The 25939-nt window shown below is 38.1% G+C and overlaps 1 protein-coding gene across 1 annotated transcript; it reads right to left on the minus strand.

Annotated features, from left to right (window-relative positions):
* Nucleotides 1-501: 501 nt before the first annotated feature.
* Opn5 (opsin 5) lies at nucleotides 502-24667 on the minus strand. Its single transcript, XM_076860113.2, has 6 exons — nucleotides 24538-24667; nucleotides 20523-20642; nucleotides 15537-15707; nucleotides 11836-12170; nucleotides 2830-3071; nucleotides 502-565 (listed from the first exon to the last, which is right to left on the minus strand). The coding sequence occupies exons 1-6, from the start codon at nucleotides 24665-24667 to the stop codon at nucleotides 502-504; spliced, it is 1062 nt and encodes a 353-aa protein (XP_076716228.1).
* Nucleotides 24668-25939: the final 1272 nt, after the last annotated feature.

Here is a 25939-nt window from a genome sequence, read left to right on the forward strand (position 1 = left end):
GTCAGCATGAATACAGAATAGGCTGTGAGAACCAGAAGCATCTACCAGTCAAAGAGCCATGGCCCAACACACAAACCTGATGTTTACCCACCAAAAAGAACCCCAGAAACTACATTCCTGACTCTACGTCAAGAAATGATAATAATGAAGATGAAGTAAAATTAAATAACACCCTAAAAAATAAAATATTCAACATTTTTCTTAATATCTCAGACTTATTACTGTTTTGCATGACAATAGATTTTAAAGCACAATTTAAAAGAACGTTCCAGGGATGCTCACTCTAATACTATTCCTTCAAGTACTATCCTCTTATCTAGTTTCCATTTGGCCACTAGAATTTTCCAGCAAACCCTGGCTGAAGGAAAAACAGAAAAAAAAAAGTGTACAAAATATAAAAATATAATATAAAGGGAAAACTGAGGCTGCAATCAGATGTTAACAGCAGTGAAGAGGTGAATAACTGAATAAATGTGTCCATGAGTGTTGCTGTGTCCATCTTCATACCTCTTGATGGATTTCCAGCACAGCAGAAGACTTCCTGACTGTAGTTACCGTGTGCAGCCTAGACATGCGAGAAAATGCAAATTAATATACATATATATGTACACTAATGTATCCATATATCCATATATATGCATATTTATACACACACACACACACACACACACACACACACTCATGTCCCCTTGACTACTTTGAATACTATGTGCACAAGACTTGAATTAGAATGAAAAATGATATTTCAATTTAGAATATTCCAAATCAAGGAATCTCTTGGGCAGAGCTTTCCAAAATCAAGATGCTTATTTTAACAGCATGTCTGGATTTCTCTAGAACAAAATCCATTGCACATCTGCCTACCATTCCTCTGAGCCTTGGGACTGACCTATTAAAGGAGCATTCTTTGGAAACAGAGCACTGTAAATTAAAGTGGTCAAGGGAGATTAAATTATAATAACTATGCCAGAGTTCAGGACTTTGTTCTCCCTTGTTCTTTATCTTTGCTAAAATATTAGGAGAGTAAAATACGTTTATCCTTCACTGTCCTGCCCCAGTGCGTCTTACGGATCTTTCTTTTCCATCTAAGACTGGTCCAGGATCTAATGACTCTTTCCTCTGTCACTGGTCATAAGTGGCCTTATTAGTCTTTGTGGAGATGGAGTCAAAGACCTATGACCACAGACAATTTTTCCTTTCTCAGCGTCTGCTTCACCAACATTCAACAATAACTGTGCATGAGATATGTGGGAGAATCAACCAAACAACTGAAGCTCAGGCCCAATCAGACAATGAAAAGCTGAATCTGCAGATAGGGTCCAGGCCATAGCAGCTTTTCAAAGTTCCCCGGTGTTTTGATCACAGAGCTGTAGTGAAAATTCACTCTTTGCCTGAAACTACCTATAAATACCTCAGTATGGGAATAATAATATTCAAAAAGGGGTTTTGCCACATATTATTCTTTTGGTTCATCAACTTCTACTAAAATCTCAGGGAATTCGATTTGAGAGTGGGAGTGCATAGGGATGGGATAAGTTTAATTTGTCGTAAACTGTTAAAATCCCTCAAAATTTATTTCCACCATCTCATATTCTCTACGTTAGCTTTTTCATTTGAATTCAAAATTATTTATTTCCCAAGAAGATTTCTCCTTATCAGCAAATGTGTTTCAGAGCTCAGAAATAGAACAAGGATGTCAGTCCAGTTCAAATCTACTTAATTGCACTAGGGGTAAGTTATCCACTCTGGATTGGCTTCATATCTCTTCATCTCATGCTACGGGTCTCCATAGTACTCACCTGCTTAACCTCTTAATAACTACAAAAATAAACAAGATTTTGTTTTATTAACTATAAAGATAAAAATAAATCTTCTGCCCTTCTGCTCCTCTCTGAAGCAGTCCCCCATGCATCCCAACTCTTCTAAAATCTGCCACTCAGCACATCTTCCACACTGCCTCCCTGAAGAGGCTTTGGCTTCTAGAAGCCATGGTCTCCTGGTTGCTTCAGCACCACTGCCTGCTACTCCAGGGGAAGCTGAAATTCCAGAGCAAGGAATGAGCCCTTGCGTTCCTCAGCAGAGCAATTGCTATATTTTGTGTAAATGGCTAATGAGAACAACTGAAACGTGCTTAACCTTGATCTTACTCGAATCTCAGTTTCCTCATCTGACAAAGATAAAGAATAACTTGGGCTCTGGTGAACATAAAGCAAAAGAATCTGGCACTGAGCAAAAACATCTCCCTTCTTCCATTCCTGTGCCTGCCCAATGCCTATGCTCTTAGCTAGTGGTTGTGATGTCCCAAACAAAAGAATCATCTGTTGTGTGAAATTTTGGATCAATACCAGGTGGGACAGTACTCTTGGAGTAGAATGAATTTGGTTCCATGTAAGTAAGTTAAGAATCATTGACACATAGTGATTGCTCCAGTAGACACAGTGAAGCATCTTGGTTGTTCCAGAATCAAAAGCAGAATCACTTTTCTCATGTCTACCCACACAATCCCACTCCTACGTATTGTTTTAGGAATTTTGATGGACAGAAAATAAAATTCTTCTTATCCTACTCCTGGACAATACACTCTAACTTTGAGGTGATAGCATATCTTAGTGGCTTGAACCCCTGTAGAATTTTTTTAAAGATTTTTTATTAAGATGGACACAATATCTTTATTTATTTTATTTATTTTTATGTGGTACTGAGGATCGAACCCCTTGCCTCACATGTGTGAGGCAAGCGCTCCACCGCTGAGCTATAACCCCAGCGCCACCCCCATAGGATTTTGAAACAAAAGAGTGCGTGATTCATTTCTAGCTTCTGAGATTTTACCTGAAGTCTTCCAAAGACTTCTTCTTCGTTGCTTTCAAACCACCAGTCTGGCAACAAGCAAATTTGTAATCAATGACCTGGTAGATGATGGGATTGTACATCGCTGCAGATTTTGCAAGGAGGGTTGGCACCACAGAGAGCTGGATGGGAATGGAGTCTGGCCTTCCAAACGCTGACCACACAGAGACCACTGCATAAGGGATCCAGGCAATCAGGAAACCAGCACAAATCAACATCGCCACCTGACGAGAGAAAGCGATGAAGAAGAGAATGGAGAAACTTCGTAAGTAATGAGGACCTAAAATGACAGGTGTGGAGGAGGAGCAAGTCACCTCTTCACACCCTGGAAAATGTATCTACTACAATGCATTTATCTTGTTCTTAGGAATTATTTCATTTGGACTTCTCAAAAGTTCAGCTAGAAGAAGCTTTATCCACTTATCACTTCCTGTCCATTCTCCACTCTAGAATTTTAATGTACCCACAGACCCAAAGTATAACCCTTTAATAACTGTCAGGTTTTCCCTGCATTTTGGGTAAGAAATCATAATAAAAAAGACATCTGTTCTCCTGAGCTTTCCAGACTTTTCAACTCACATTCACTTAAAAACTTAACAGAAAATATATTCACCTTGATGAAATTTTAAATCATCCACATTTGCCTCGGGAAACTGAAAACTCTGCCCAGGTTTGAAATTCTAATATGCATCTTCTTCGGAGGTTTCTATTAAATGTCATTTCTTTTGGCTCAGGTGTTGCTCAAGTTTGAGGCTCAGATTGTGGAAATTCACTAAGTATAAAGTAAAACACAGTCATCGCACCTCAGCTGAAGTGAGACTGTTGTACAAAATGAGACTTTTCCAGAAAGCACCTTTCTCTCACACAAAATTATAATTATCCAAAGGTCTCTTAACTTTAAGACCAAAGAATATTAGAGATACAGTTTCTCACCACCTGCAGTTCAGTTCCCTTAATAATGTAGTCCTAACCAGGACCCTACAATGACCTACCTGATTGTTATAAGTCAGCAGCTCACTCAGTTCAACAGAACTTTTTAGCAAATGCTTAGACAAAACACTATGCCAAGTGCTATGAGGAATACCAGTGTGGCTTCATGCCTGTGTTGTCTCTCTCTAGAATACAGATAAATACAGTACAAAGCTGAATATGATTTAAGCTCCAGTTCAGAGGAGAACAAAATTGCATCCTATTCGACAAATTATGAAGAGTTTCACAAAGGATGTGACATATAACCTGTACTTTGGCAAGTGGAAATAAAAGAATAAGAGTGAGACCAGCATGAGCAAAATCTTGGGAAAAAAAAAAAAAAACATGAATGAAGTTTGCACAGAAATTGTGAATGAGCTGTAGATGTGGTGATGCATGCCTGTAATCCCAGCAATCTCAGAGGCTGAGGTAGGAGGATTACAAGTTTGAGGCCAGCCTCAGCAACTTAGTGAGGGCCTGTCTCAAAATAAGAAATAAAAAGTGCTAGGGTAGCTCAGTGGTAAAGCACCCTTAGGTTCAATTCCTGGTACTAAAAAGAAAGAAAAAAAAATGCTAATGAGAAATTCACTTTGATATGGAAAAGCAGCAAAGGGAGATGAGGCTAGGAAGAAAGATATGCACTCAGGGTTTTATATGTTACTGAACTTGAACTGAATGCTCTGTGCTTTGAGGCAGTAGTAGGTTTTGAGCAGGAAGTATGAGAGCTCTGCTTGAGATTAACCTATAGAATGAAATGTTGCATGGAGAAATAGAAGCCTAAATATCATTGTTTATTCATTTAATCAACAAGTATTATTAAGCATGTTTTGTGTAACATCTATTGCAACGAACAAAGCAGATACATCCTGCCCTCATAGAATCTCCATTGTTAGCAGAGCTGTTGACCAACTGTATGAACAAGAACTTAGAGTAAATTTACTAACACCGGAAAATACAGTCCAAAATTTGTTGTTTTTTTTGTTTTGTTTTGTTTTGTTTTGTTTTTGAAACAGGGTCTCCCTAAGTTGCTCAGACTGACCTTGGACTTTGAATTCTCCTGCTCTGGCCTCCCAAGAAGCTAGGATCATAGGAACACACCATCATTCCCAGCTTTGGGCTTTATTTTAAAGTTGAACTATTTCAGAGAGAGAGAGAGCTAATTGAGAAAGTGCATTACCTTCAAAGAATTCCTATACTGTTATATACTAGAATATTCTTTCTGTAAGATAAATAATAAAACTATATTTGAAATCAGTCCTCTAATACACATTTGTCTTTTGTCACTTCGTTTGAACTTATTTTCATCATCCCAGTCACCTTCTGCTTTAGCATTCCCAGCATTGCTCCCCCTCCTAGGAGTTTTATGGAATTGCCATCAAAGGCATCAGATGACTCTGACCAATCAGAGGACTATGTGCCCTTGGCTACAACACTATGAACAGGGAGCTTGATCATAATCATCTTGGGGGTTTTAGAAGTGAATGTCCCTTTTATCTCTGAGTTCCCTAAAAGCTTGGGATTATGTAAGAATGGACCTATCTGAGGCTGCTTCACTTCCCTCCTCCTTCTCTCTTCCCTTAATTTAAGGGGGAAAAAGTTATGTAAAAGATCAATGATAAAAGGCGAAACACAAAGTGCTTCATCGGTAATAAGTAAATTCACAGTATTTATGAATTCTGTTTTAGAAGGTTTATCAGAAATGTTTTACTTACAACAAAGTCATACATACACATGCCTGTTTCATTATACCTTAGTGGGAGCTAAAAGCTATTGAACATAGAAAATGGCCCAAGCCTCAGTCTATGACCTGCAGACTAGCCTTTCCATTCACACCTCACACAGCTTGGTGGAGTATATAAGAATGAAGCATGGCAAATCTGCTCTAAAGTCACAGACTCGGACTCCAAAATCTCAAAGCTCGTTTCCAGAAATAAACTGCAGGAAATAAAAACAACTTAATACTATCTGTTTTGCTCCACTTTGCAAATAGAGAATCTGGGTCCCCAGGAGATAAATCAAGTGAGCCCAGCATTCCTGTGTGTCCTGCAGCCTTGTGTAGTGCCCTGAGCCAAAGTTCTCACCTGTGTTTAGCGGTTATAAACTCTTCAGACCTAATGCACACATATGGCTCCCTCTTCTGTTGAGTTTACTTTTCTATCAGTTAGGAGATGCTTACCCAAGAGAAATTTTCATTTGGTTTGGTTTTCTGAATTTGTTTGCAAATGGAACGGATGCCTAAAGTCTCCCAGCAAGGGCCTTCTTTTTCTAAATCTCCAAATAAACACTAACTACATAAATAAAGCTTGCCTTAGCATTTGTCTAGGGACTTAACACAGCCTCATCCTTGCTTCTTTGGTGAGTCATATGATGTTTCACAGTGTCTCAAAAGCTGATTTCTGTGTTGCTGCCAAGTCATTGACAAAAAATAGATTGGTAGTTAGTGCAGAATATCTTCTACATTTTACATGATTTCTACTTTTTTTGAATAGTATGCAGTGGAGGAAAAATTTCAATCATTTATATTGTATTATCTCTTTTAAATGGACATAGGTGAATTACACATACACATAAATAAAGAGCACATAGAAAATGAATCATTGTGGGTTTTCTGGGTTTAGAATAAAGAGGAATGACTAGAAATTAAGTTTAAAGATGAAAAGGGGACAAAAGGCTAAATCTAAAAAGACAATGAAGAATGTTATTTGTGTTCCTGAAGCTTCAAAGTTAATATGAGACCCATTCACTTTCTATAACCTTCTCATTTTAAAATACACTCCACAATTATTAGGCATTTTAATATTAAAACCATTCTATGATATACTCCACAAAAGTTTCTAAAACTTTCCTGTTGTACTCCATTTTTCCAGATTTTTCTACTTGGCTGTAAATGGTTTTAATCTTTCCAACAGTTTGTTCCTCACTTTCTTCCATTCTAGGTACTTCTTCATTTATATTTTCTAAAACTGACCGCCCAAATATCTTTAAGCCAGTTCAAACAAAAATATCTGTGCCTGTCAACTTTTCTAAGTTGTTTACTTTGTTTAATTACTTCACTTTCATCTCTGCCTTTTGGTTCACTGGCAAAGCAGTAGAACTTCAAATTCCTAAATTAGACAATTCTTGTGGGAGGAAAGTCACAGGATTCGTGTTTAGCTTATACAAAAGAATCGCACATCTGCAGCCCAGTTCATTTTAAATACATCTTGCTGCACAGGACTAAGACAGTGTTTTCCAGCTCTAGTTCAGACTGGCATTAAGTGTCACAATAGCAAAGTTGCACATAATCACTCAATTCCAGTGAATTGACCAATTAAAGCAATCATTGAATCATGTGGTTGAAAGTAAATTCTTCAAGTTACATATGGCTCTGTCCTCTAAGTCCAATACATTCGAACCTTTCTAGCACAAAGGTTCTTAGGTCCTATCTTCTCTCAGTGGGTGAGGCAGTGTGGAAGGGTGGAAAAGTCACTGGCTGAGATACTTTGGGTCTCTCTACTAATCATCGTAAGTGGGACAAAAACCCTGAGGCTCTTTGAACATCCATTTCAGAAGGAGAGCCCAGTCCTCCCTCCAGGCTATTTCACACAGTTATGAATAAGACTTAAGCTAAGGTTAAAAGCTGTAAGTTACCTTAAATAATGAAATAGAAGACGACATGGAAATGATATGAAAATAAAGGCTTGAAAGGAGAGCCAAAGTGATGTAATAAATTCCCCCATTGATAACAAGATTGAATCACATTACAGAACCAGTTAGACTAGAGATAACAAGAGCATTTCAGTGACTGGGGGAAGATGAAGTCACCAGAAAAGAAATCACTACATCTGAAGAGAAGGGGAAAGAGGTGGAGGTGACTGCTTTTAAGAAAGCATGTGATTGACAGGAGCGTAAGGATGAAAAGATTTGGATTTTCTATCTTGGGTCCAGCTAGCAAGTACATGGATTTGCTCCTGAGCAATGGGAAAATGATACTCAAATGTAGTAATAGGGTAATAAATTTAAGTTCTGAGACTGTTACCTTCCACATGTGGGACTGCCTGTCTTTGAGTAATTCTATCAATAGCGAGTAGAAGGAGGGGAACTTGACAACTATCACATGCTTTCTTGGGCTGTCAATGTTCTCATGTATATAAAAATCATGGTGGTGATACTTGACTTTCACATTACCTTTTAAAAAATTAAAAATGCAACAATCTTAGCATGTTTTCTTTGACTTTTTTCCCCTTCCTTCTATTTAATCCACAGAACAACAATGAAGGCCAACTGTCCCAGACCCACCTCCACAAACTGATAAAGAAAAATTTTCTGAGATCTTTGATACACTGCCATATGTTAACCTTGGTTGCAATCCAAGCAGAAAATATGAATTCATCCTTCAAAAAAAAAAAAAAAGAACTCCACACTTTCCAGATGCAATTTTCTCAAATCTTAAAATAACACAACTCTCTAAAAACAAGCAAACGCTGCAATTGAAAAGAGAGGAGGCAAACCAGGTCACGTCTCTCATTGTGCCTGTGTTGGGAGTTCTGGTTCAAACTAAACACAATATACCATGACCAGGCAGTGGTTGGCTTAAAAAAGAAAGAAAGAAAGAAAAGAAAGGAAGGAAGGAAAAACAGAAAAAGAGAAAGTAATTTACAAATGTCTGGTTCAACAAAACAGGGATCCTTCCCTGTTCATTATAGGTGATCCAAGACCTTAAAGTGGGACTATATTTCTTGGAAGGAATAGATTTTCAGGTTGAGAAAACACCTGGTTTTAGTAATAAAAACCATCACCCATACCTTTAAATAATCGAACTAATGTATCTATTTTCACAAAACCTCAGCGTTTTGAAGTAATCAAGCTATCATTTAAATTCTCTCCCCCATCCCCTTTCATACATGAGAATACTAAGACCCAGAAAGATCTACTAGTTTTCCCAGGGATAATCTGTCAATATTCTGAGTTGCAAGTAACAGAAATTTATTTTGGCTCAGTGAGGCCGAAAGGGGATTTCTTTAAAGGATATTGGTTAATGCAGAGAGCATCACTGGAAAAGGTTAATGGATATCCAGCAAACAGAAATGATAATTAAAACCTTTGTGTTAACTGGTTTTGACACAGATACTTCTGCTGTATCTCTGAGCTCAGGAGAGTGCTCCCTGCACTTGATTCTCTGTCACCAGGCTCCAGACAGGCTGATCTCTAGTGCCAGAGTCCTTAGCTATGCTCCAATCAAAGGGGCAGCCTATGAAGCAAATGATTGACTTTTTCAGTATTACTTAAGAGTTACATAGCTCCTCCCCTTATCCTCAGCAAGACACAAAAGGTTGGCAATTCCTCAGACACAGAAGGGGTTCAACTACTGTGAACCAAAATAAATAACAAATGTCAATTATATAAGACCTTTCAGGCAGCTAATGGTCAAGCTGGAATTGACTGCTAGTTTGAAATTCTTTTCATTATTAAGTGACTCTGATCTAATCCCCCTTTAACAAATATATAGTAAACACTTGCCATGTTTGAGACATTGTGTCCTCAGAACACAAAGTGATCAAAAAGACATGGTTTCTCCAGCAGGCCTTATTGACTAGTGGTAAAGATGAACATTGAACATATAAGCACAAAAATAAGTATGTGATTTTAAATTAGTTTGAAAATTGACATGTTCCAAGAAGGAAATAGAGAAGTCATAATGAAACATCATAGTAGGAAGTCTTGAATTCAATTTTGGAAATGTGCCTCTGGGAAATGATATTTAAGAGCAACAAAGAAGAACAAAGGAAAGGAATTAATTAATTGGTAAAAAAAAAAAAAAAAAAGAGCAATAAAGTTCAGCTTTCCCACAAACTGCCCTGAGAATCCACACCAGGGAGTCCCCTGAACCTGAACCCTGGTTGATAGATAAAATTCGATGAGCAATAAAGGAGAGGAGCTTAATAGTTTAAGAGCTTTAAAAAGGCTTCGCAATCAATGGGAAAGAACACAGAAAAAAAACAAAATGTCCCTTAAGGTATAAAAGGAACAGAGGCACTCCAGCCAGGGGTCAAGGGACCTCTTAGCAGTGATCAAGGTGATTAAATAAACTTGGTTTATTCACTTAGGTATTCATTCAAGCAATCTGGATTAAATGTCTAGCAGGTGGCAGCTGTAAGGTACAGAAGCAAATAAAATATGCAGCACCTGCCTTCACCCCACATCCTGTCTTGTGCAAAAGAGTGACAGACACGTGATTTGGTTTGACAAGTGTAGCTAAAGGAAGGGCTCTTATGGTCCATGGTAGGGGGGGAATTTCTGGTAGAAATAAGAGATACCAAGAGAAGACCAGGTTCCCACAAATTGTGTATACAAATGATCTGATGTCATAGGTGACCAACATATGTTAAAAGAATTAACATGAAGTAGAAACATACATGGCATAATGATATTGGGGAAAATCGATCTATACTTCTCGTTTTGCCTTCCTGTCATTCCACCATTCCCCTCATTAAATCAGCAGTAAGAGTGTTCACTGCATTGTGTGAACATTTTTACAAGCAGAAATAACCAAAGAAATAAGATATTCATTTCTCAACTTCTCAGTTTCAGAATAGAAATTTGAAACTTACCCAGAGAAAATAGTTGAGAATAAAGGTTTTTGAGCATGGGGGGATGGGGGGAATGACTTTTATGAAACCAAAATTCTAAAGGACTCCAGGCATTACTCATGAACAATTTAGAGGATGTGCCTGTTAGAGCCAGTTTTCCACTCTGACAGAAAAGGAGCCTACAGCTCAGAGGCAAAGGAGAACATGAGAGAAGCTGGTAACTGACCTTGAGATAGTGTCCTGAACCCACCTTACAGAGGTAAGCACCAAGTTAATAAGTGACAACAACCAGACCAGGAGCTCCAAAACATTGGCACCAGGGCATTTTTAAAAATCTCCCTGGAGCTCATAGATTGCTGTGGGAAGAACAGGGAGATCCCTCTGTGTGAATGTGTGTGTGTGTGTGTGTGTGTGTGCACTCACATGTGTAAAATACTTCTGTTTATAGTCTGTGAAATTTCAGACTGCTACAAGTTTAGTGAAATTAGCATTCTTTAAGCATTAATTAGAAGCAAGCTACAAAATAGAGAAAGGTTTCTAGATGAATGCCAATTTTTAGCTTGACAAGATCAGACCAGCAGAAAGCAGTCCCAGATAATAACTCAGCTAGAAATAATTAGAGTACACAGAGAACTAAATGATTTTGATCCCTGAATCCAGGAAGATAGCCTTTAAGTAATAAGCTTTTAGACCAAGCTGTTCTGAAGATCAGAAGCACCAAGTGAACAAGCAAATTGTTAATCCTGAGCAGTAGTTGAATGGAGGAAAGACTTCAGAGACTATGAAAAGACCCAGCATGAAGTTGTTTCTTCTTATATTCCCTACTAGGAGAAATTGAGGTCAAAATTGAGTAGTAATCGAAATGGTGTGAATTTAGGACAAAGGTCACAACAGAAAGTTTCATTTTTCAATATGGCCGAATTCTGATGTAAATTTTTCCAAAAACATTAATTAGAAACATTTTATATTTAGGATATTAAAATATATTTTATATACCAACAAAGCACAGACATGTTACATATACTATTATGTAGTATGTGTTAGAAGAATAAACTATATATAGAACAAAATCATTTACAAATATACATGTGCGAATATATACGTCTACACTTTTCATTTAACATCCATTTAGTTTATCTGGTCTAGGGTAAGCCTAATCATTTGACCAACACAGTTCAAGTCAAGTAGAATGACAACAAGAAATCAAATTAAATCATATTTACCAGTCAGTATCTCATATATGTAGTGAGCTTTAGAAGTATTGGCTGGACAAGCTGTCCAGCCCTTAAGAATACAAATACACAGTGGTTCAGATAAGCAACGGTGACATTCAGAAGCACATAAGCAGTGGGAATTCTAGGTTTTCCCAGTCCCAACATTCCCAATCCTCTGGGTCCTTTGAAGTTTTAATTGATCAGAAAACATCTCTTGAAATTGTGTCTGCAATTACCTTGGTGAGCTTCATTTCCAGAACGTGGCTGCTGTGGATCCGACTGTCAAAATGGGCCACCTCCTTGGAAGAGGACTTGACCTTGGCAATGATCTTCACATAGGAGAACACGATCACAGCGGTGGGGAGCAACAGGCAGAAGAAGAGGATGTTCAGGATGAAGACCTGGCCCCCAACTGAGGCCTGCGCCAGCCACCAGTCCAGGGTGCACGAGGTTCCGAAGGGCTCAGGTGCGTAGTCCCCCAGGCCCACCAGGGGCATGGTGGTCCAGAAGGAAGCATAGGCCCAGATGACTGCCAGGCAGATGAAGGCGTGCTTTCTCTTCAGCCAAACCCCTGGAGGCGGAAGAAGAGCATTACCCACATGGAATCTGCCCTGCACCCAGATACCTCCCCTCGATATGTCAAATTCCACCTCCAAAGATTTATTCCATTGAATTCTGGGAGACGTGGGCAGATAACTGAAGCCTGAGGGAGAGTGGATTGAAGCAGGGAAAAAGTTCCAGAGCTTGGGCCTTTCTCCAGGAGAGTGACACTTTGAAGAGAATTCACAGGGAAGACTTTCTCTAGGCACCTGGGAGCATTGGGAGGGAGAAGTGGCAAAGGCTTGGAAATGGGGAGAGTAAAAAGACCAGAGGATACTGACAATGGAGGACCTCGTGAGAACAGTTCTCATCTCCACGGCCGTGTTAGTGGGTCATCCAAGGATCCAAGGGAGAATCCTTCAGGGGAGGTGTGCAATCACAAAGCATCACTTGTGTCCTTAAAATACCTTTCCTCTTGAAAGCTTTTGTGTCTCTAATCTCCTTTGCCTTCCTAAGAACTCCTTGAGTGGGGAATTGGTGCATCATGCTTATGACACTGCGGTGTGAGGCTAACGTGGGTGACTATGCATAGTAATTTGTGGATCAGATTTGTACCCCCTGGACTGAATCTTCAAACTCTTCCCACAATGGTCATATTCACACAGCCACTGTGGGAGAGGTAGAGAATCTAAGCAGGTTGCATTGTGTTCTGCAAAAGTAATTATGTGAAAATATTTTCATAAGAATAAAAAAAAAAAGAACTGTTTTTCGGTACTGGCTTCTTAACTAAAAGAAAATGGCAAGAGGAAGAAATAGTACAGTCATCTAAAAAAAGGCTGTAAAACACTAATGCACTAATGATCATTTCCTGAAGTTCAACACAACCAGCAAAGACAAGCCAGCCTGACTTCATGCTGCAGCCGCCACAGAAAATGACCTTCATATCCCACTCATCACCTTGGAGGAAGAGGGCCTGGGAAGTGGCTCCTTACTGCTTTGGTTTTGTAGTAGTGGAGAAGAAATGTCAAAGTGTATTCAATAAAAGCTAAATTCTTTCTTTAACATAAATTCGGGATCTGCCTCTGCTTAGGGTAGTGTGAGAACAACAACGTTGTTTCTAGTGTTTGAATGCTCATGTAACCTTTCCAGATATCCAGTGTTCCTGACAGTAAAATAAAGGAAATAAGACTACATTGTTTACATGTTTCAATAAAAGTTAAATAAAATAATGTAAGGAGTTTGCTTTGCAAACTATGAAGCACTACATTAGCACAAATTTTTACTCCTCTGTAAATGTGTCTTGTTTAGCATTAATAAGAAATATAACAATGTTTCTGTGCTCTATTGTCTCTTTTTTTTTTTTTTCAAATGCATGGCATTTTTGTATCATGAAGTACAAATTTCTCAAGCCCAACCAGATAAGGGTAGCAATCATGTAGCCACAAAATATGTCAGCGCTTGATTATCCGTTATAACAGATAAAAACATTGGCAGGGAGAACCACATATATTCATGGGAATGTGCAGAGGCATACGGATAAGCATTCATGATTAGGGTTACTTAAGTGAGGTGTTTCATACTTACATTCGAGTATGGTGAAAGGCTGTCAAGTACAGGAGGGAGTAGATTAGTAGATTGGTTCTGTGTTGCTCCAGAAGTCAGAACTAGGACCAATGGGTGGAGGTTACTGGGAGGCAGTTTTGTCTCAATATAAGGAATAACATTGTAACAATGAGAGCAGACCAATCAGAGAATGGGCTGCCTTGTGCAGTAGTAAGCTCCCCGTCACTGGTCACTGGAATTATTCAAGAAGAGGCCAAGTGGTCATCTCTCAGGGATGCCTTAAAGCAGTCTACCACATTTCATGGGAGAAAGGTCTACATGTCCCCAAGCGACCTTCTAATTCCAACATTCTAGGACACTGTGTGGAGGGTTTAATAGTGCATCAGATTAAATGATGAAACCATATGACTGAGGTTAAACCTTAAAGAAGCTGGAAAATAGACACAGTTCCCATACTGCCGTGATCCTGGCGGTGGGCAGCAGCATCCCTTTAGTAGACAAAAAGCTTAAACTCAAGAAAATACTTAAAAACAGAGACATCAAGGTTTAGTATTCCTCAAATACTCCCAGGAAGTTCAAGTTTCTGCCTCCTTGTCTATAAAGTTTATAGTTAAACTTAAAATCTGCTTGGCATAACAAAAAATAAATAATAACAATAAGCTTGTGGAAAGAATTAGACTCTGATGTCATCCAGAATATGTATAATGGTATTTTTTTTCTTATCATAAATTTTGATTCAAGCTGCTTCTGTTGGATGTTGTAAATGTTCAGAAAAGGAGACGCAATTAAAAAAAAAAAAAAAGAAGTAAGTACTTTATCATGAAGATGGTGGTTCACACCCCCTGTTCCCATGCATGGTCTCTCTGGTGTCTAGGGGCTGTAAATTGCTAAAATACAAAGGGAAATTCTGCCCTAATGAGATTTCCAGGTCTACTTGATCTTCTCCACCTCAGTCTCCTGACCATACTCTGTCCCCATGTCACAACCACTCTAACAGGTTGACAACAAAATAGCTTCATACAGAGAGCATCAAAATTACTCCTTAGTTACACCTGGTTCTCAGTATTAACATAAATGCCCCAAAGCTTCTTTTTCAGGTTCAATAAATTCCCAGAACCACAAGAAGCAAAAATGCTACAAATTATTTTTAAACAGTAAATGGTCTTTAATCTTTAAGGCAGGGGGATCCCTTAGGCTCTGCAAACTTATTCACTGCTGTCTCTCCACTCACTAATTCTCTTAAGCTGTCATTCTTCTAGCTACCAATACCACCTCCCAATTAAAAAAAAAAAAACTGTTAAGTGGTATATCTGTATTTCTGTATGTGTGTCCTTTCATACATAAATAGCAGCATGTCTCTCTAGACCTGAAGGTGAATTTTGGAATTCCTTATCTCCAAAATCACAGGGAGACTGGAACCTAAAGCAAAAACAGGAACAGCTCTTCTTATCATTACAATTCCTATGTAGGGAATCAGCTAACCTTGCAGACCTCAGGCATTTTTGTTTGTTTATTTGCACAACAAAATATGGTAGAAGCTTACAGACTACACAAGAAAGTGATAATTTTTAAAAACATTGCAACCAAACACCAGACATTATTATAAAGTCGTATTAAAAGAAACCCATAAAAAAATAAAAAATAAAAGAAACCCATGTTGGCACAGGTCAAATCTTTAAACATGTGTTAGAATGAGATAGGCTATAAATAGAAATACTCTTGGTCTCTGAGGTTATTAGTAATCTTTATTTATTAACTGTATAAAATATGTACAGCTATGACATTCAATGCAGCTAACTTTGACTCGCAGGGAAGGAGAAACCTTCCAACTTACCATAAGATAAGTAGCAGATTTTCAGGTAACGATCCAGGCTAACAGCTGTCATGGTGATGAGGCTCCCACAGCCAAAGAAAAATCCAGCCCATCCATACCAGCGGCAGCCAATCCAGCCAAACACCCAGCGGTGACAGAAGCAAGAGATGATGGTGAATGGCTTGCCTACAACTGAAGCACCAATCAGGTTGTCAAGGGAAGTTCCTTGTAGTTATTTTCCCACCTCCTCAAATCACATGGCCCCACTTCACTGAAGCACAGGTGCATATGCAAACACACACTCGCCACACACACATTTTATTATGCAGAACTTCTAGATTAATAAAATGCTGGCTGCCCAGAGAGGTTTTCCAATATCCCAATAGCCAAACATAGTGAAAGAATACAGAAGGAATTTTCTAAAGTAATTCTGACTATAAAGAACTGTCTCAAAGATACTCAGCTTTAGGAAATACAGAGATGTGATGTCAGTGGGCAGTGCCAGCCATCTGGTCATTTTTAATATTTTGCTGAATTGGCTCATTTGAAAACCAAGGGGAAAGGGCAATAGATTCACAGTGAAATATACAAAATAAAATTTTCTCTTTGAGGATAAATTTGCTATACTGATTTCCCCTCAAGACTTCATTACTTTTCTTCCCTCCAAAGTTAGACATCCAATCTGGAGTGATCAAGATGCAGTCATAAGAACAAGGTTTTATACAATGCACTTTGCCACTCATTCAGCCATGGCCAATTCTCTAGAGATGGAGGTTCAACAAAACAGTGAGCCCATGATGTGGGATCCAAACCCAATACTGACATACTTACATAATCAAATAATACTGGACAAGCATTCCTATTATACATACTTCTTGGCAGTCAAAATTCAAGGCTCATTCAACTTCCAAAATTCAAGGCTTTGAGAAGTTTTTAAATTTGCAAAAAGCATTTCCAAATGTGTTCACTCAGAAATATATTTATTTTATATTAATTATTCCCTAGGAAATACAACTCCACAAATTACAAATTATGCTCTCATTTAACCAGGAAGAATTCCTTAAAATAATGCATCAGGTCTGGACTAAGGAATAATTTGATGCAAGGAATTTTTAACTTAAGTGTATGCCACATAGACATCCAATCAGAATAGCTGATTCCATCTGTCATTTAAAGAACTGATGGTAGGATATTATATAGACTTGTGATTTTCTAATAATGATGATTTATTTCTTTTTGCTTAGTTTATTACAATGTCAAGGATTTCTGGTACAATGTTGAATAGAAGTAATGATAGTAGGCGTCCATGTATTGTGATGAATTTTGAAAGAAATCCTTCTAATGTTAAATCATTGAGTGTGACATATGTCCTAGCTTGTATCAGCCAAGGATTTCTGTTCTCATTCTGGTTTGTTAAGAATTTTTTTAACCAGAAATAGATGTTATGTTTTTATTAAATGATCTTTCTTCATTTTATGAGGTGACCATAAGTTTTTTGTTCTCATTTAATCTGTTAATGCAGTCTATTAATAGATACATAAAGTTGACACAAATTTACATTCTTGGGACAAATGCCACTTTAAATTTTTTTTAAAATTTTTTTTAGTTGTTGATGGACCTTTGTTTTATTCATTTATATGCAGCGCTGAGAATCAATCCCAGTGCCTCGCATATGCTAGGCAAGCACTCTGCTACTGAGCCATAACCCCAGCCCCAAATGCCATTTTTTTTTTAAATAAAAAACTTTGTGTACACAAATTTGTCTGCCAATGGAGGAAGGAAGAGATGAAGAAAGGGAGAATGAAGAAAAAAAAAAAAGGAAGCAAGATAGTGATTTTCATCCACCTCCATCTCTTCCACCTAGAGGGCATCATGAGTGTGTTGGACTTGAAAAAGGGAAGTTGGTTCCTAACACCCAGAGGCAAGTTAAGCCCTTAAGGGAAGGGAAAGCAAGAGGTTTCCTACCAAACAAAGCCCTGTTCAGAGAAAGGATGGGTTCTGAGGCTGTAACTTCAGAAGGGAAGGTTGAATTGATGCTGAAGAATAGATTATAAAGTACACCAGAAGCAGAAAATATGAATTCCATGCACATTGCAAGAATAGTGTAAATAATTTTCTAAAAAAATGAACTTGTCCTTTTAATGTCCTTTTATTTTTGCTTATATTATTTCCTTGTGCTTATTATCAATGAATAGAACATACTTCATTCAGTCATAGTATTTAATCTTTAGCCTCCTCCAAAAGACTCTGCTGGGGAAGCTCTTCACATTCTGTATCTGATTTACATATGAAAAGAAAACTGAGTGATATGCACAGCCTGCAGGTGCTAGCACACAAACCACCCCTCAGACCCCCTTCTTGGTGTAGAAAGGTATGCCAGAGTTCCTGTTAGTTCAGTCAATTGTCAAGTGTTTACTCAGCCTTCTGTAAACTAGACAGGTCTTCTCTAGGTATCTAGACAGCGCCACCATCCCACTTACTAGACTGGGCACTCTTCCACAAAAGCCTTTTAATCCTAGTTAATCTAACCCCATGGCCAGTGAAGAATTACAGTGTAAAAGAACTATTCTTTTCTTCAACAAATAATCACACAGCACCTACTATGTAACAAGCACAAAGCAAGATGCTAGAGGGCCAGGTGGAGATCATGACTGACAAATTGATTTTCTAATTGGGAGAGCAACTGAAAAACCAAATTTGTTTTACGTGATTTGGTATGATGGAATGATAAGTGGTGATTAGTGATGTGAAGATAAATAGAATAAGGAAAGAGACAGAAAGATGCCTAAATCAATGGGAGAGAATTTGAACAGATATGTAGAGGGAGAAGATTTCAGGCAGAAGAGAAAACAAACTCAAAGACTTGGGGGAGGGGAGCCAGCTGTGTGGGTGCCAAGGCAGCAAAAGAAAAGTGAAAAAGAGCCAATGAAGTGTAATTAGCATCTGTTGTATCTACGGACCCCTATTAGTTCAAGTCTCAGGCTTCTTTCTGGAGTGGAGTTTTTGATGAGCTTCAGATAGGTTATCTAGAATGTTGATCTCTCCTCTAGGATACATCCCAAACTGACTGATGTTGGAAGCACTGGAGAAGGTGTTTTCTTTTGTTTCAAATGTCAATGTCCTAGATGTTCTGATTTTATCTGGAGTGATCCCAGACATCACCATACTTTTAACTCCCCAGGTTAATTTAATATATATTCACAACTGAAAGACATTGGAACTTAGACAACACATTAGTTGCATAGATGCAATACATCTGGTCTTTAGGCTATGCCTCTGCAAGGTGCTTATAATGGAATACATCAGGAAAAAAAGACAAAAAAAAATAAGATTTATTGGAAAAGCAAACATACTATAAATGTTCAGAATAATCTAGGTTAATCAGGGAAAGCTGTCACGTGAAAGAAAGTGCTTTCTGATGAATTACTCCAAAGACATGAAGAGTAGTGGAGTGATTTGTGCAATTTTAGAGCAGACTTGCTTGTCTGGAAGCATTTTGGGTGTATCAGACCAATTAAGGACATTTTTATTCAAACCTAGTCTAATTCAGCCTTAAGCATGAGTCTGGTTTTATTCACTAGTGAAGGATGTAGTTGAAATGACAGATTTCATTCAGGCATTTTGTGTTCAATACCAGTGAGAAAACCTTCTGAGACCAGCTGGCTGAGCTGGCTGGGAAGCTACCATTCCTGTTGTGGCACCGCCATCGTGTGGCAAGAGTCAAAATGGCAGCCATTGTGCAGCCTCGAAAATTCATCCTATTTTCACAGAAAGGAGGGACCCGGCACATCATGTAGCTCTTAATGTACACGTTCCTTTACTATGAGAGCTCCAGCCTGTCCTTAATATGTAAAACCTTCCCAAATAACCAAAACAAAACAAAACAAAAAAACTCCCAATAAGAATGGAACATATCTACTACTATGTGATAGTGATTCAACAGGTAAAGACTTATTATTGAGTCTTGCTTTTAGAAACTGGTAGCAGCAGAAAAGAAAAAAAAAAACACACACACACACACACACTTTCGAAGAAAGAAACATTATCAGAAAACATTTTAAAAGAAAACTGATGATGAAAAACTACTAAAAGGTTTCTAGAGAGAAGAAGGAACCAAAGGAGTGGGGTTCAAATGCTATTTCCCCAATTCTAACAAGCTAAGACACAAAACTCAATAGCAGATATTGGGATTCAAGGAAATATTATTGTACAAATAGAATTTTATAGAAGTAAGCAACAAGATGTGACTTATCCAAAGTCATTCATATTTTTAAAACCCTTATGGTTAAAGAAAAATTTTATTCCAACTCCTCCTTTTGGGGAATATCAAAGAATAAAAAAAAAATAGGATAGAAAACATGGTTCTCAATTTTGTCCATGTGTTAACTTCCCTGGAGATTCTAATTTTAAACATCCAAATGCCAAGGAAATATTCTTAATCACTTAAATTATAATTTCTGTTATGGAATCTATCCATGAGTTGTTTTTTTTTTTTTTAAGTTCCCCTAAGTGATGTTTTTGTGCAGCCAACATTGAGAATCATGAAACCAGAAGCTTCCTGTACTTGCCATCAGTACCAAAGTCACAATTAAATATACCATCGGCAGGGCAGCTCTTTCTATAATCACCTCTCATTTACAGTGTTCATTTTATCCAAACTTCCATAAGTTTGGATAAGGGTGAGAGGAGTGTAATGGGCCCCAAACAATGACCCGAAGTCTGCCCATCAGTTTCTGAATTCTGAATAAACCCAGTACACCTTGAGACTAAGGTAGAGTGTACTATGCAAATTGAACCCTCAGCATCTAAAATGCCTGACACATAGAAAGTACCCAATAAATGATTTCCCTAGCCAGATAACATACCATTGACAATCACAAGTACTGTGACTCTGATTTGCAATTGGAAAGCAGAAGTAGGTGGGGTGAAGAGTGAGCTCTCCGTCAATGAGTGTTCAGATGGGGACTAGTTTAAACCCACAACGAGGAAACTACATGATTGAGTTACCTGAAATCCCCAGGTCACAGACTGCTAGGTTGATGGTCATTATTTCAGCAGGTCTCAGCTTCTTCTTTCGTCTAGAAGACATATAAAGGACATACCCATTTCCAAATGTGGACAGAATCCCTACAAAGAAAAATAAAAAAATCCCATCGTTAAAACTAACATTTAGAGTTCACTTGGATATGAAACACTTCTCAATTTCAAAAATGGACACCACAGATTTAGAGGGTAATGAGAGGACTCTAAACAAAAAAATCTAAATTAAGAAGATGAAATAAAAAAGCATGAGTTGTGAGTAACAGGCATGGGATGGGTCGCCTCCTAAGGGAAAGGAGGCAGGGATTATAAGACTGAACTTACCCAGAACAAGGAACGGCTAACTTCCCAGGTAGGCTCAGGAGGGTGTGGGAATCCCAATGGTCAGTTCTTGTACTGGCCCCCAGGGTGGAGCATTTTCCTCAGCCATTTTACAGATTATGGGCTTTATAAAGCCTCACCCTCTAGCAAGTAGGATCAACCCCTTGGCCTTTGATAAATTCTGAAGATGAAGTCAACCATTGGAGATGACTTCAGTGTCACTGCAGGCTCCCGAGGGAGCGCCAGCATGCAGGAGAGGCAGGGACTAGAGAAGTCTAGCATGACCCCCTGCAAGCAAAGGGTCATTTTCTGGAGAAAGATCCCAGGACAGACTCCTGAGGAGACTAGGACGCTGAGTGTCTGGCAGACAGGACAGCCTTCAGCTGCTCCTGGACTAGGTATCGAGGGTCAGTGGGTGACGAATGATAACATGGGCACTCCCCTCCCACCAAGGGGAGAGACAGTGACCCTCAACCCACCAAGCCTACCGACAATGGCAGAAATGTGTACCCATTTTTTATATCCTTTTATTAATGACTAATTGACTTTCACATTACAATGAAAAACTGTTCAAAAAGTTCTTACAAACCCAGTTTAAATCCAAAAAGACCCAATCCCTACTGACTTTAAGAAAAGAATACACCTACTTCCATAGCTTAACATGTAGAGTAGATTTCCTCAGGAATTCTTGCTTCATAGTGTAGCTGTGTATAAATGAGAATCTGGTACAGCTGCCTTTAGTAGTAAGGAATAAGGAGAGTATTAACAGGAGAAACCCAGATTTTTCTATTTTAATTTCTATTTTAATTTCTCCACCACAATTCATTTGTGGAGGCAAGGAAATAAATGTGTGTCTCTGCTGATGGTATGAAACCACCAGGAACTGACTGCATTCTGCTCTTAGATTTCTGACTCTCTGGAGTCAGTGATGCTTCATGATTTATTGAGACCTCTTAAGCTCTCTTATAGCAGAAGAGGAGAAAAATAGAAGAGATGATGGAGACCTAGAGCAAACCAACTAAAATGATACTCCTGTCTCATTAAAGGAAACCATTTAGCAAGGAACACTGGGAAAGCAAAGTGTAAAAATACAGCCTGAATAATTATCAAGCTAATTCCAGCTCTGTTGTATCGAAAATGAGATTTAAAATCTTAAGTGTGTATATGCATTCCATACGCAAGGCTCATTGGAACACCCTTTGTCGTCTTGACCTTGTTAGAGAATATTTTTCTTTTCTTAAATTTTCTTTACCAACCCTATTTCATAGGGTTTTACCCAGTGCCCAAAGCATGACCAGAAATAATCAATTCTCTCTTAGATATATGTAATTATTTCCACAGGCAATCGTATCTGCAGAAGAGTGTTAAGAAAAAGCAAATGTATTTTTAATACTAATCAAAGGAAAACAAGTTTTTGAAGAACCATGGAGTGGACATTTTAAAACTATCAAAATCCTTGATATTTTATGAATTTTTAAAAATTTCTTAGATAGCCAGTTAATAAACTAGGCATTTACATAAAAAAGTGGAGAGTGGAAAATGGGTCTTTATTTCTCCTGCATTCCAAACTCAAATTTATATTTTGTTTCATTGGCTCCCCTAAGACTCCTAGTATTGAACAAAGATCACTAAGAATCTTATTCATTTCACCCTGGCTCTTTGAGAGGAATCTGGACACATCCACATAACCTCTCCTAAGAGAAGGTGACAACATGGGCCGAGCCCAAGATCTGGGTCTAGAATGAATCCAAACCCCTCCAGATGGCTTTTGTCTCACCTCAGTGACTCTTGTGTGAAACATTTGTCTGCACCCCTTTCGCTGGGAACTCTTTTTGGACCTGATTTTCTAGCTCCATCCCAACTTTCCTTGTTTAATATGGTCCTGACTTCCCTTCTAACCTCACATGCAGCAAGTGGAACACTCTCCTCATTTTCTCTGGTACTCACCCTGGTTGCCTCTCTCCCTGAAATCCTTCATTCTAAGAGTAGAATAGACTAATATTCCTCCCTATAATGTATTGTCCACAGAGATTGCACCTTTTCATTCATTCCTTGCAATCAATTGGAATAAACTGAATGCAATTTCCGGGACACTTACTTGTCTGCCTTTTGTAGTCATTGAAAATGTACATTTAATAGAAATGTGATGTGCATTTTACTACAAAATGATCTTTGTCGCAGTAGAGTGTTCAGAATTTTATTCACTGATCTATACCCATCAACTTAAGAGTAGCAAAGTGTGGGTGCTCAGTCTATGTTTGTGTTTGAAAGGACATGGGATTGCACTTGGAAGAAATAGAATTTGAGTAAAAGACTAAAAAGCAATGAAAACAAGAACCCAGGGAATCACTTTGATGTATAATTTCTGATCCAATCTCATAGATTCCTTTTGCCTCAAGCACTGACCATAGAGGGATCTTGAGAAATTTCTAATGAGTTTTCTAATTTTAGAAATTAAATGAAATTCTTTGCCAGGAATAAATAGATGAGAGAAGAAAAGGAAGAGAAAAGGAAAGGGAGAGAGGGAACAAGGAAGGGAGGAACAGAGGGAGGGAGAGAGAAAGAAACAAAGTAGAAGAGAGAGGAGAGTAAGCAGGCTTAACCCAACATCTGAAAAGATTAAAGGCAGATAAACCCACCTGTACACTGGTCACCCAAATTTAAGATGGCGATTTTAAATTTAAGAATAGTATTGTGGTTAAATCCTAATTGTCTACATTAGTGCAGTCCAATAGAAATATAATGTAAACCAGAAATGTGAGACATATATGTATTCTAAATTTTTACCTTAAACAAAGTAAAAAATATAGAGATAAATTGAATTTAATACCTTAATATTTAAGTTACTCTGATCTATCCAAGATACTGTGGTTTCAGTATGCATTCAATTTTTCAAAATTGGCAATGATATATTTTTACACAATTCTTTCTGGTACTAAGACTTCAGTATGAGGTATATGTCTATACTACAGTATGACTCATTTGGAAGTCAACAGTTCAGGTGCTCAGGAGCCATATATGGCCACTGCTTTGGATAGTATAGAAGCAGATGTACCCCTGTGTGAATTGTGCACACAAAATTTTTGATCAAGGCTGACTTCCATTTATCACCAGCACATTTTCTCAATGCTCATCATAGTGACTTGACTATTCTGATGTGAAGGACTTTACATTTAGATGAAGTAAATGCAATATGTCTATTGTCATTATATTTCCCTGGTCCAAATTTTCCTCGATTGTAAGAAGAGGAAGCTGAACTAGATGATTTCTAAGGTTCATTCTTAGTCTAAAATTTTCTAATTATATCAAAAGTATCTTTTAAAAAGTTAAAGAAAATCTTTCAATAATAGAATATTATCTCTTTTTTATTATTCAGAAGATAAACTTACTAGCAAAGAAACCAAAATGAAATACTGTCTCAAGATAAACAATTTTTCTATAAAATTCTTTGGATTATCACTGGAACATTTATCCCTAATAATGTCAGTAATTGTCATTTCTATGAAACATTTATTGCATGCCACAATGCCACCCCACCTTCCCATTCTTTAACTCCACTAAAATACCCAGATAAATGTTGAAATCATTTTTGCAAAATCCCACATATCAGCCTGTGAACTTTTAAAAACAGTCTTTGCATAGAAGAATTAAGAATGCTTACCAATTATTGTCAGGTAAAAGCCAGCCACTAAATCCGCTTCCCAGGAAAGTTTGGAAGCAAAGGGATCCTCATCCCGAAGGTAGTGTGGCAGGTGCTCATCCTGGGGCAGGGCAGTGTGGTTTAATGCCATGCTGTTCTCAAGCCACCAAGGATCTGAAAAGCAATTTGGTAGAGATCTCAACAGACCTGAATAAGTCAACTTGAATCATCTCAGGATCTTGCTTCCTGTTTGAAAACAAAAAGCATGTTTCCAGCATCATGCATGATACTGTAGTAAATACCTGGTGAAATGGTTAGCATTTTTCTTCAATGATCTCAATATGTCAGTGCTTAGTTATTCAGTTAGCAGTTGCCTCATGCTACCCTCTGAGCCATTTCACCCCTCCCTGGGGTTTATAATAGGTTGAAATCCAAACAACTGGTGTATTGGTTCTCAGACATTTTTGCAAAGGTCTGGATTATGAAAAGAGACTGTATAGAGTGTGGAGGTGACAAGTACTTTTTAGTTTGTCATAATATCATAATTTTTAATTATTTAAATTGCCAAGAAAAGCATTGCCATTCACTATATGTTCAGTGATCTTTAGACTTTTGCCACAGAAAGAAATAAAGCATTGAGTACAAATGAATATGGATGCTTTATTGCACTGAGAGCTGGGAGACTGTGCTGAATGGCCTAGAATCGGGGGGCATGTAACAAATAATTCAATCTTGATTGTAATACACACGTATTACAATCCATTGGAAGATTTGATTCTAGAGTTTACCAACAAAAAGCAACTTAATTATTTCTCACAATCACATCTTCAAATCCAAGATAAAGATCTTGAGTTATAAGGAACTCCCAAAACAGTTCTTTGTACTATTTCTTTTGAAATTTGATTTTTTTTTACAAAGTCTTTGATATAAACTTTGCAAGAATAAGAGTCACATGGTATTCCTCATAATGAAATCCTAGACTGGTATGTTGTTCCTGAGATAAAACATGCTGCTGATGTCACCACTTCCTTCAGGACAATTGTTATTTGATTTGAAAGAAGTACTAATCCTGATATTTCAACCACTTTTGAACTTGCTTGTTTCCAACTGAACCAGTAGATGTCACTGTTCAGCCCTCTGGGAAGTGATTTGGAACAAAATAGACCAGCCAGCATGTAAAAACAGTGTCCCTCACAGCTGGTGACAGAGTAATCAGCACATACCAAAGGATACAATTCAGCCTCTCCATAGAGACAGATTTCAGCCCTTTCTAGCTGCCAGTTTACAACCAGGACTTTTAAACAGATAGAGGCCAGTTGACTAAAGCTGCTGTCCGCTTCCACGCACAGTCCCAGGACAGTCACATGGGTAATGTGCCTTCACATTCCTTCTCCCGGGAGATATAGAAAACCACAGGAGAAGT

The sequence above is a fragment of the Callospermophilus lateralis genome, chromosome 6 (genome assembly GCF_048772815.1).
Source record: "Callospermophilus lateralis isolate mCalLat2 chromosome 6, mCalLat2.hap1, whole genome shotgun sequence".
In the NCBI taxonomy this organism is placed as follows: Eukaryota; Metazoa; Chordata; class Mammalia; order Rodentia; family Sciuridae; genus Callospermophilus; species Callospermophilus lateralis.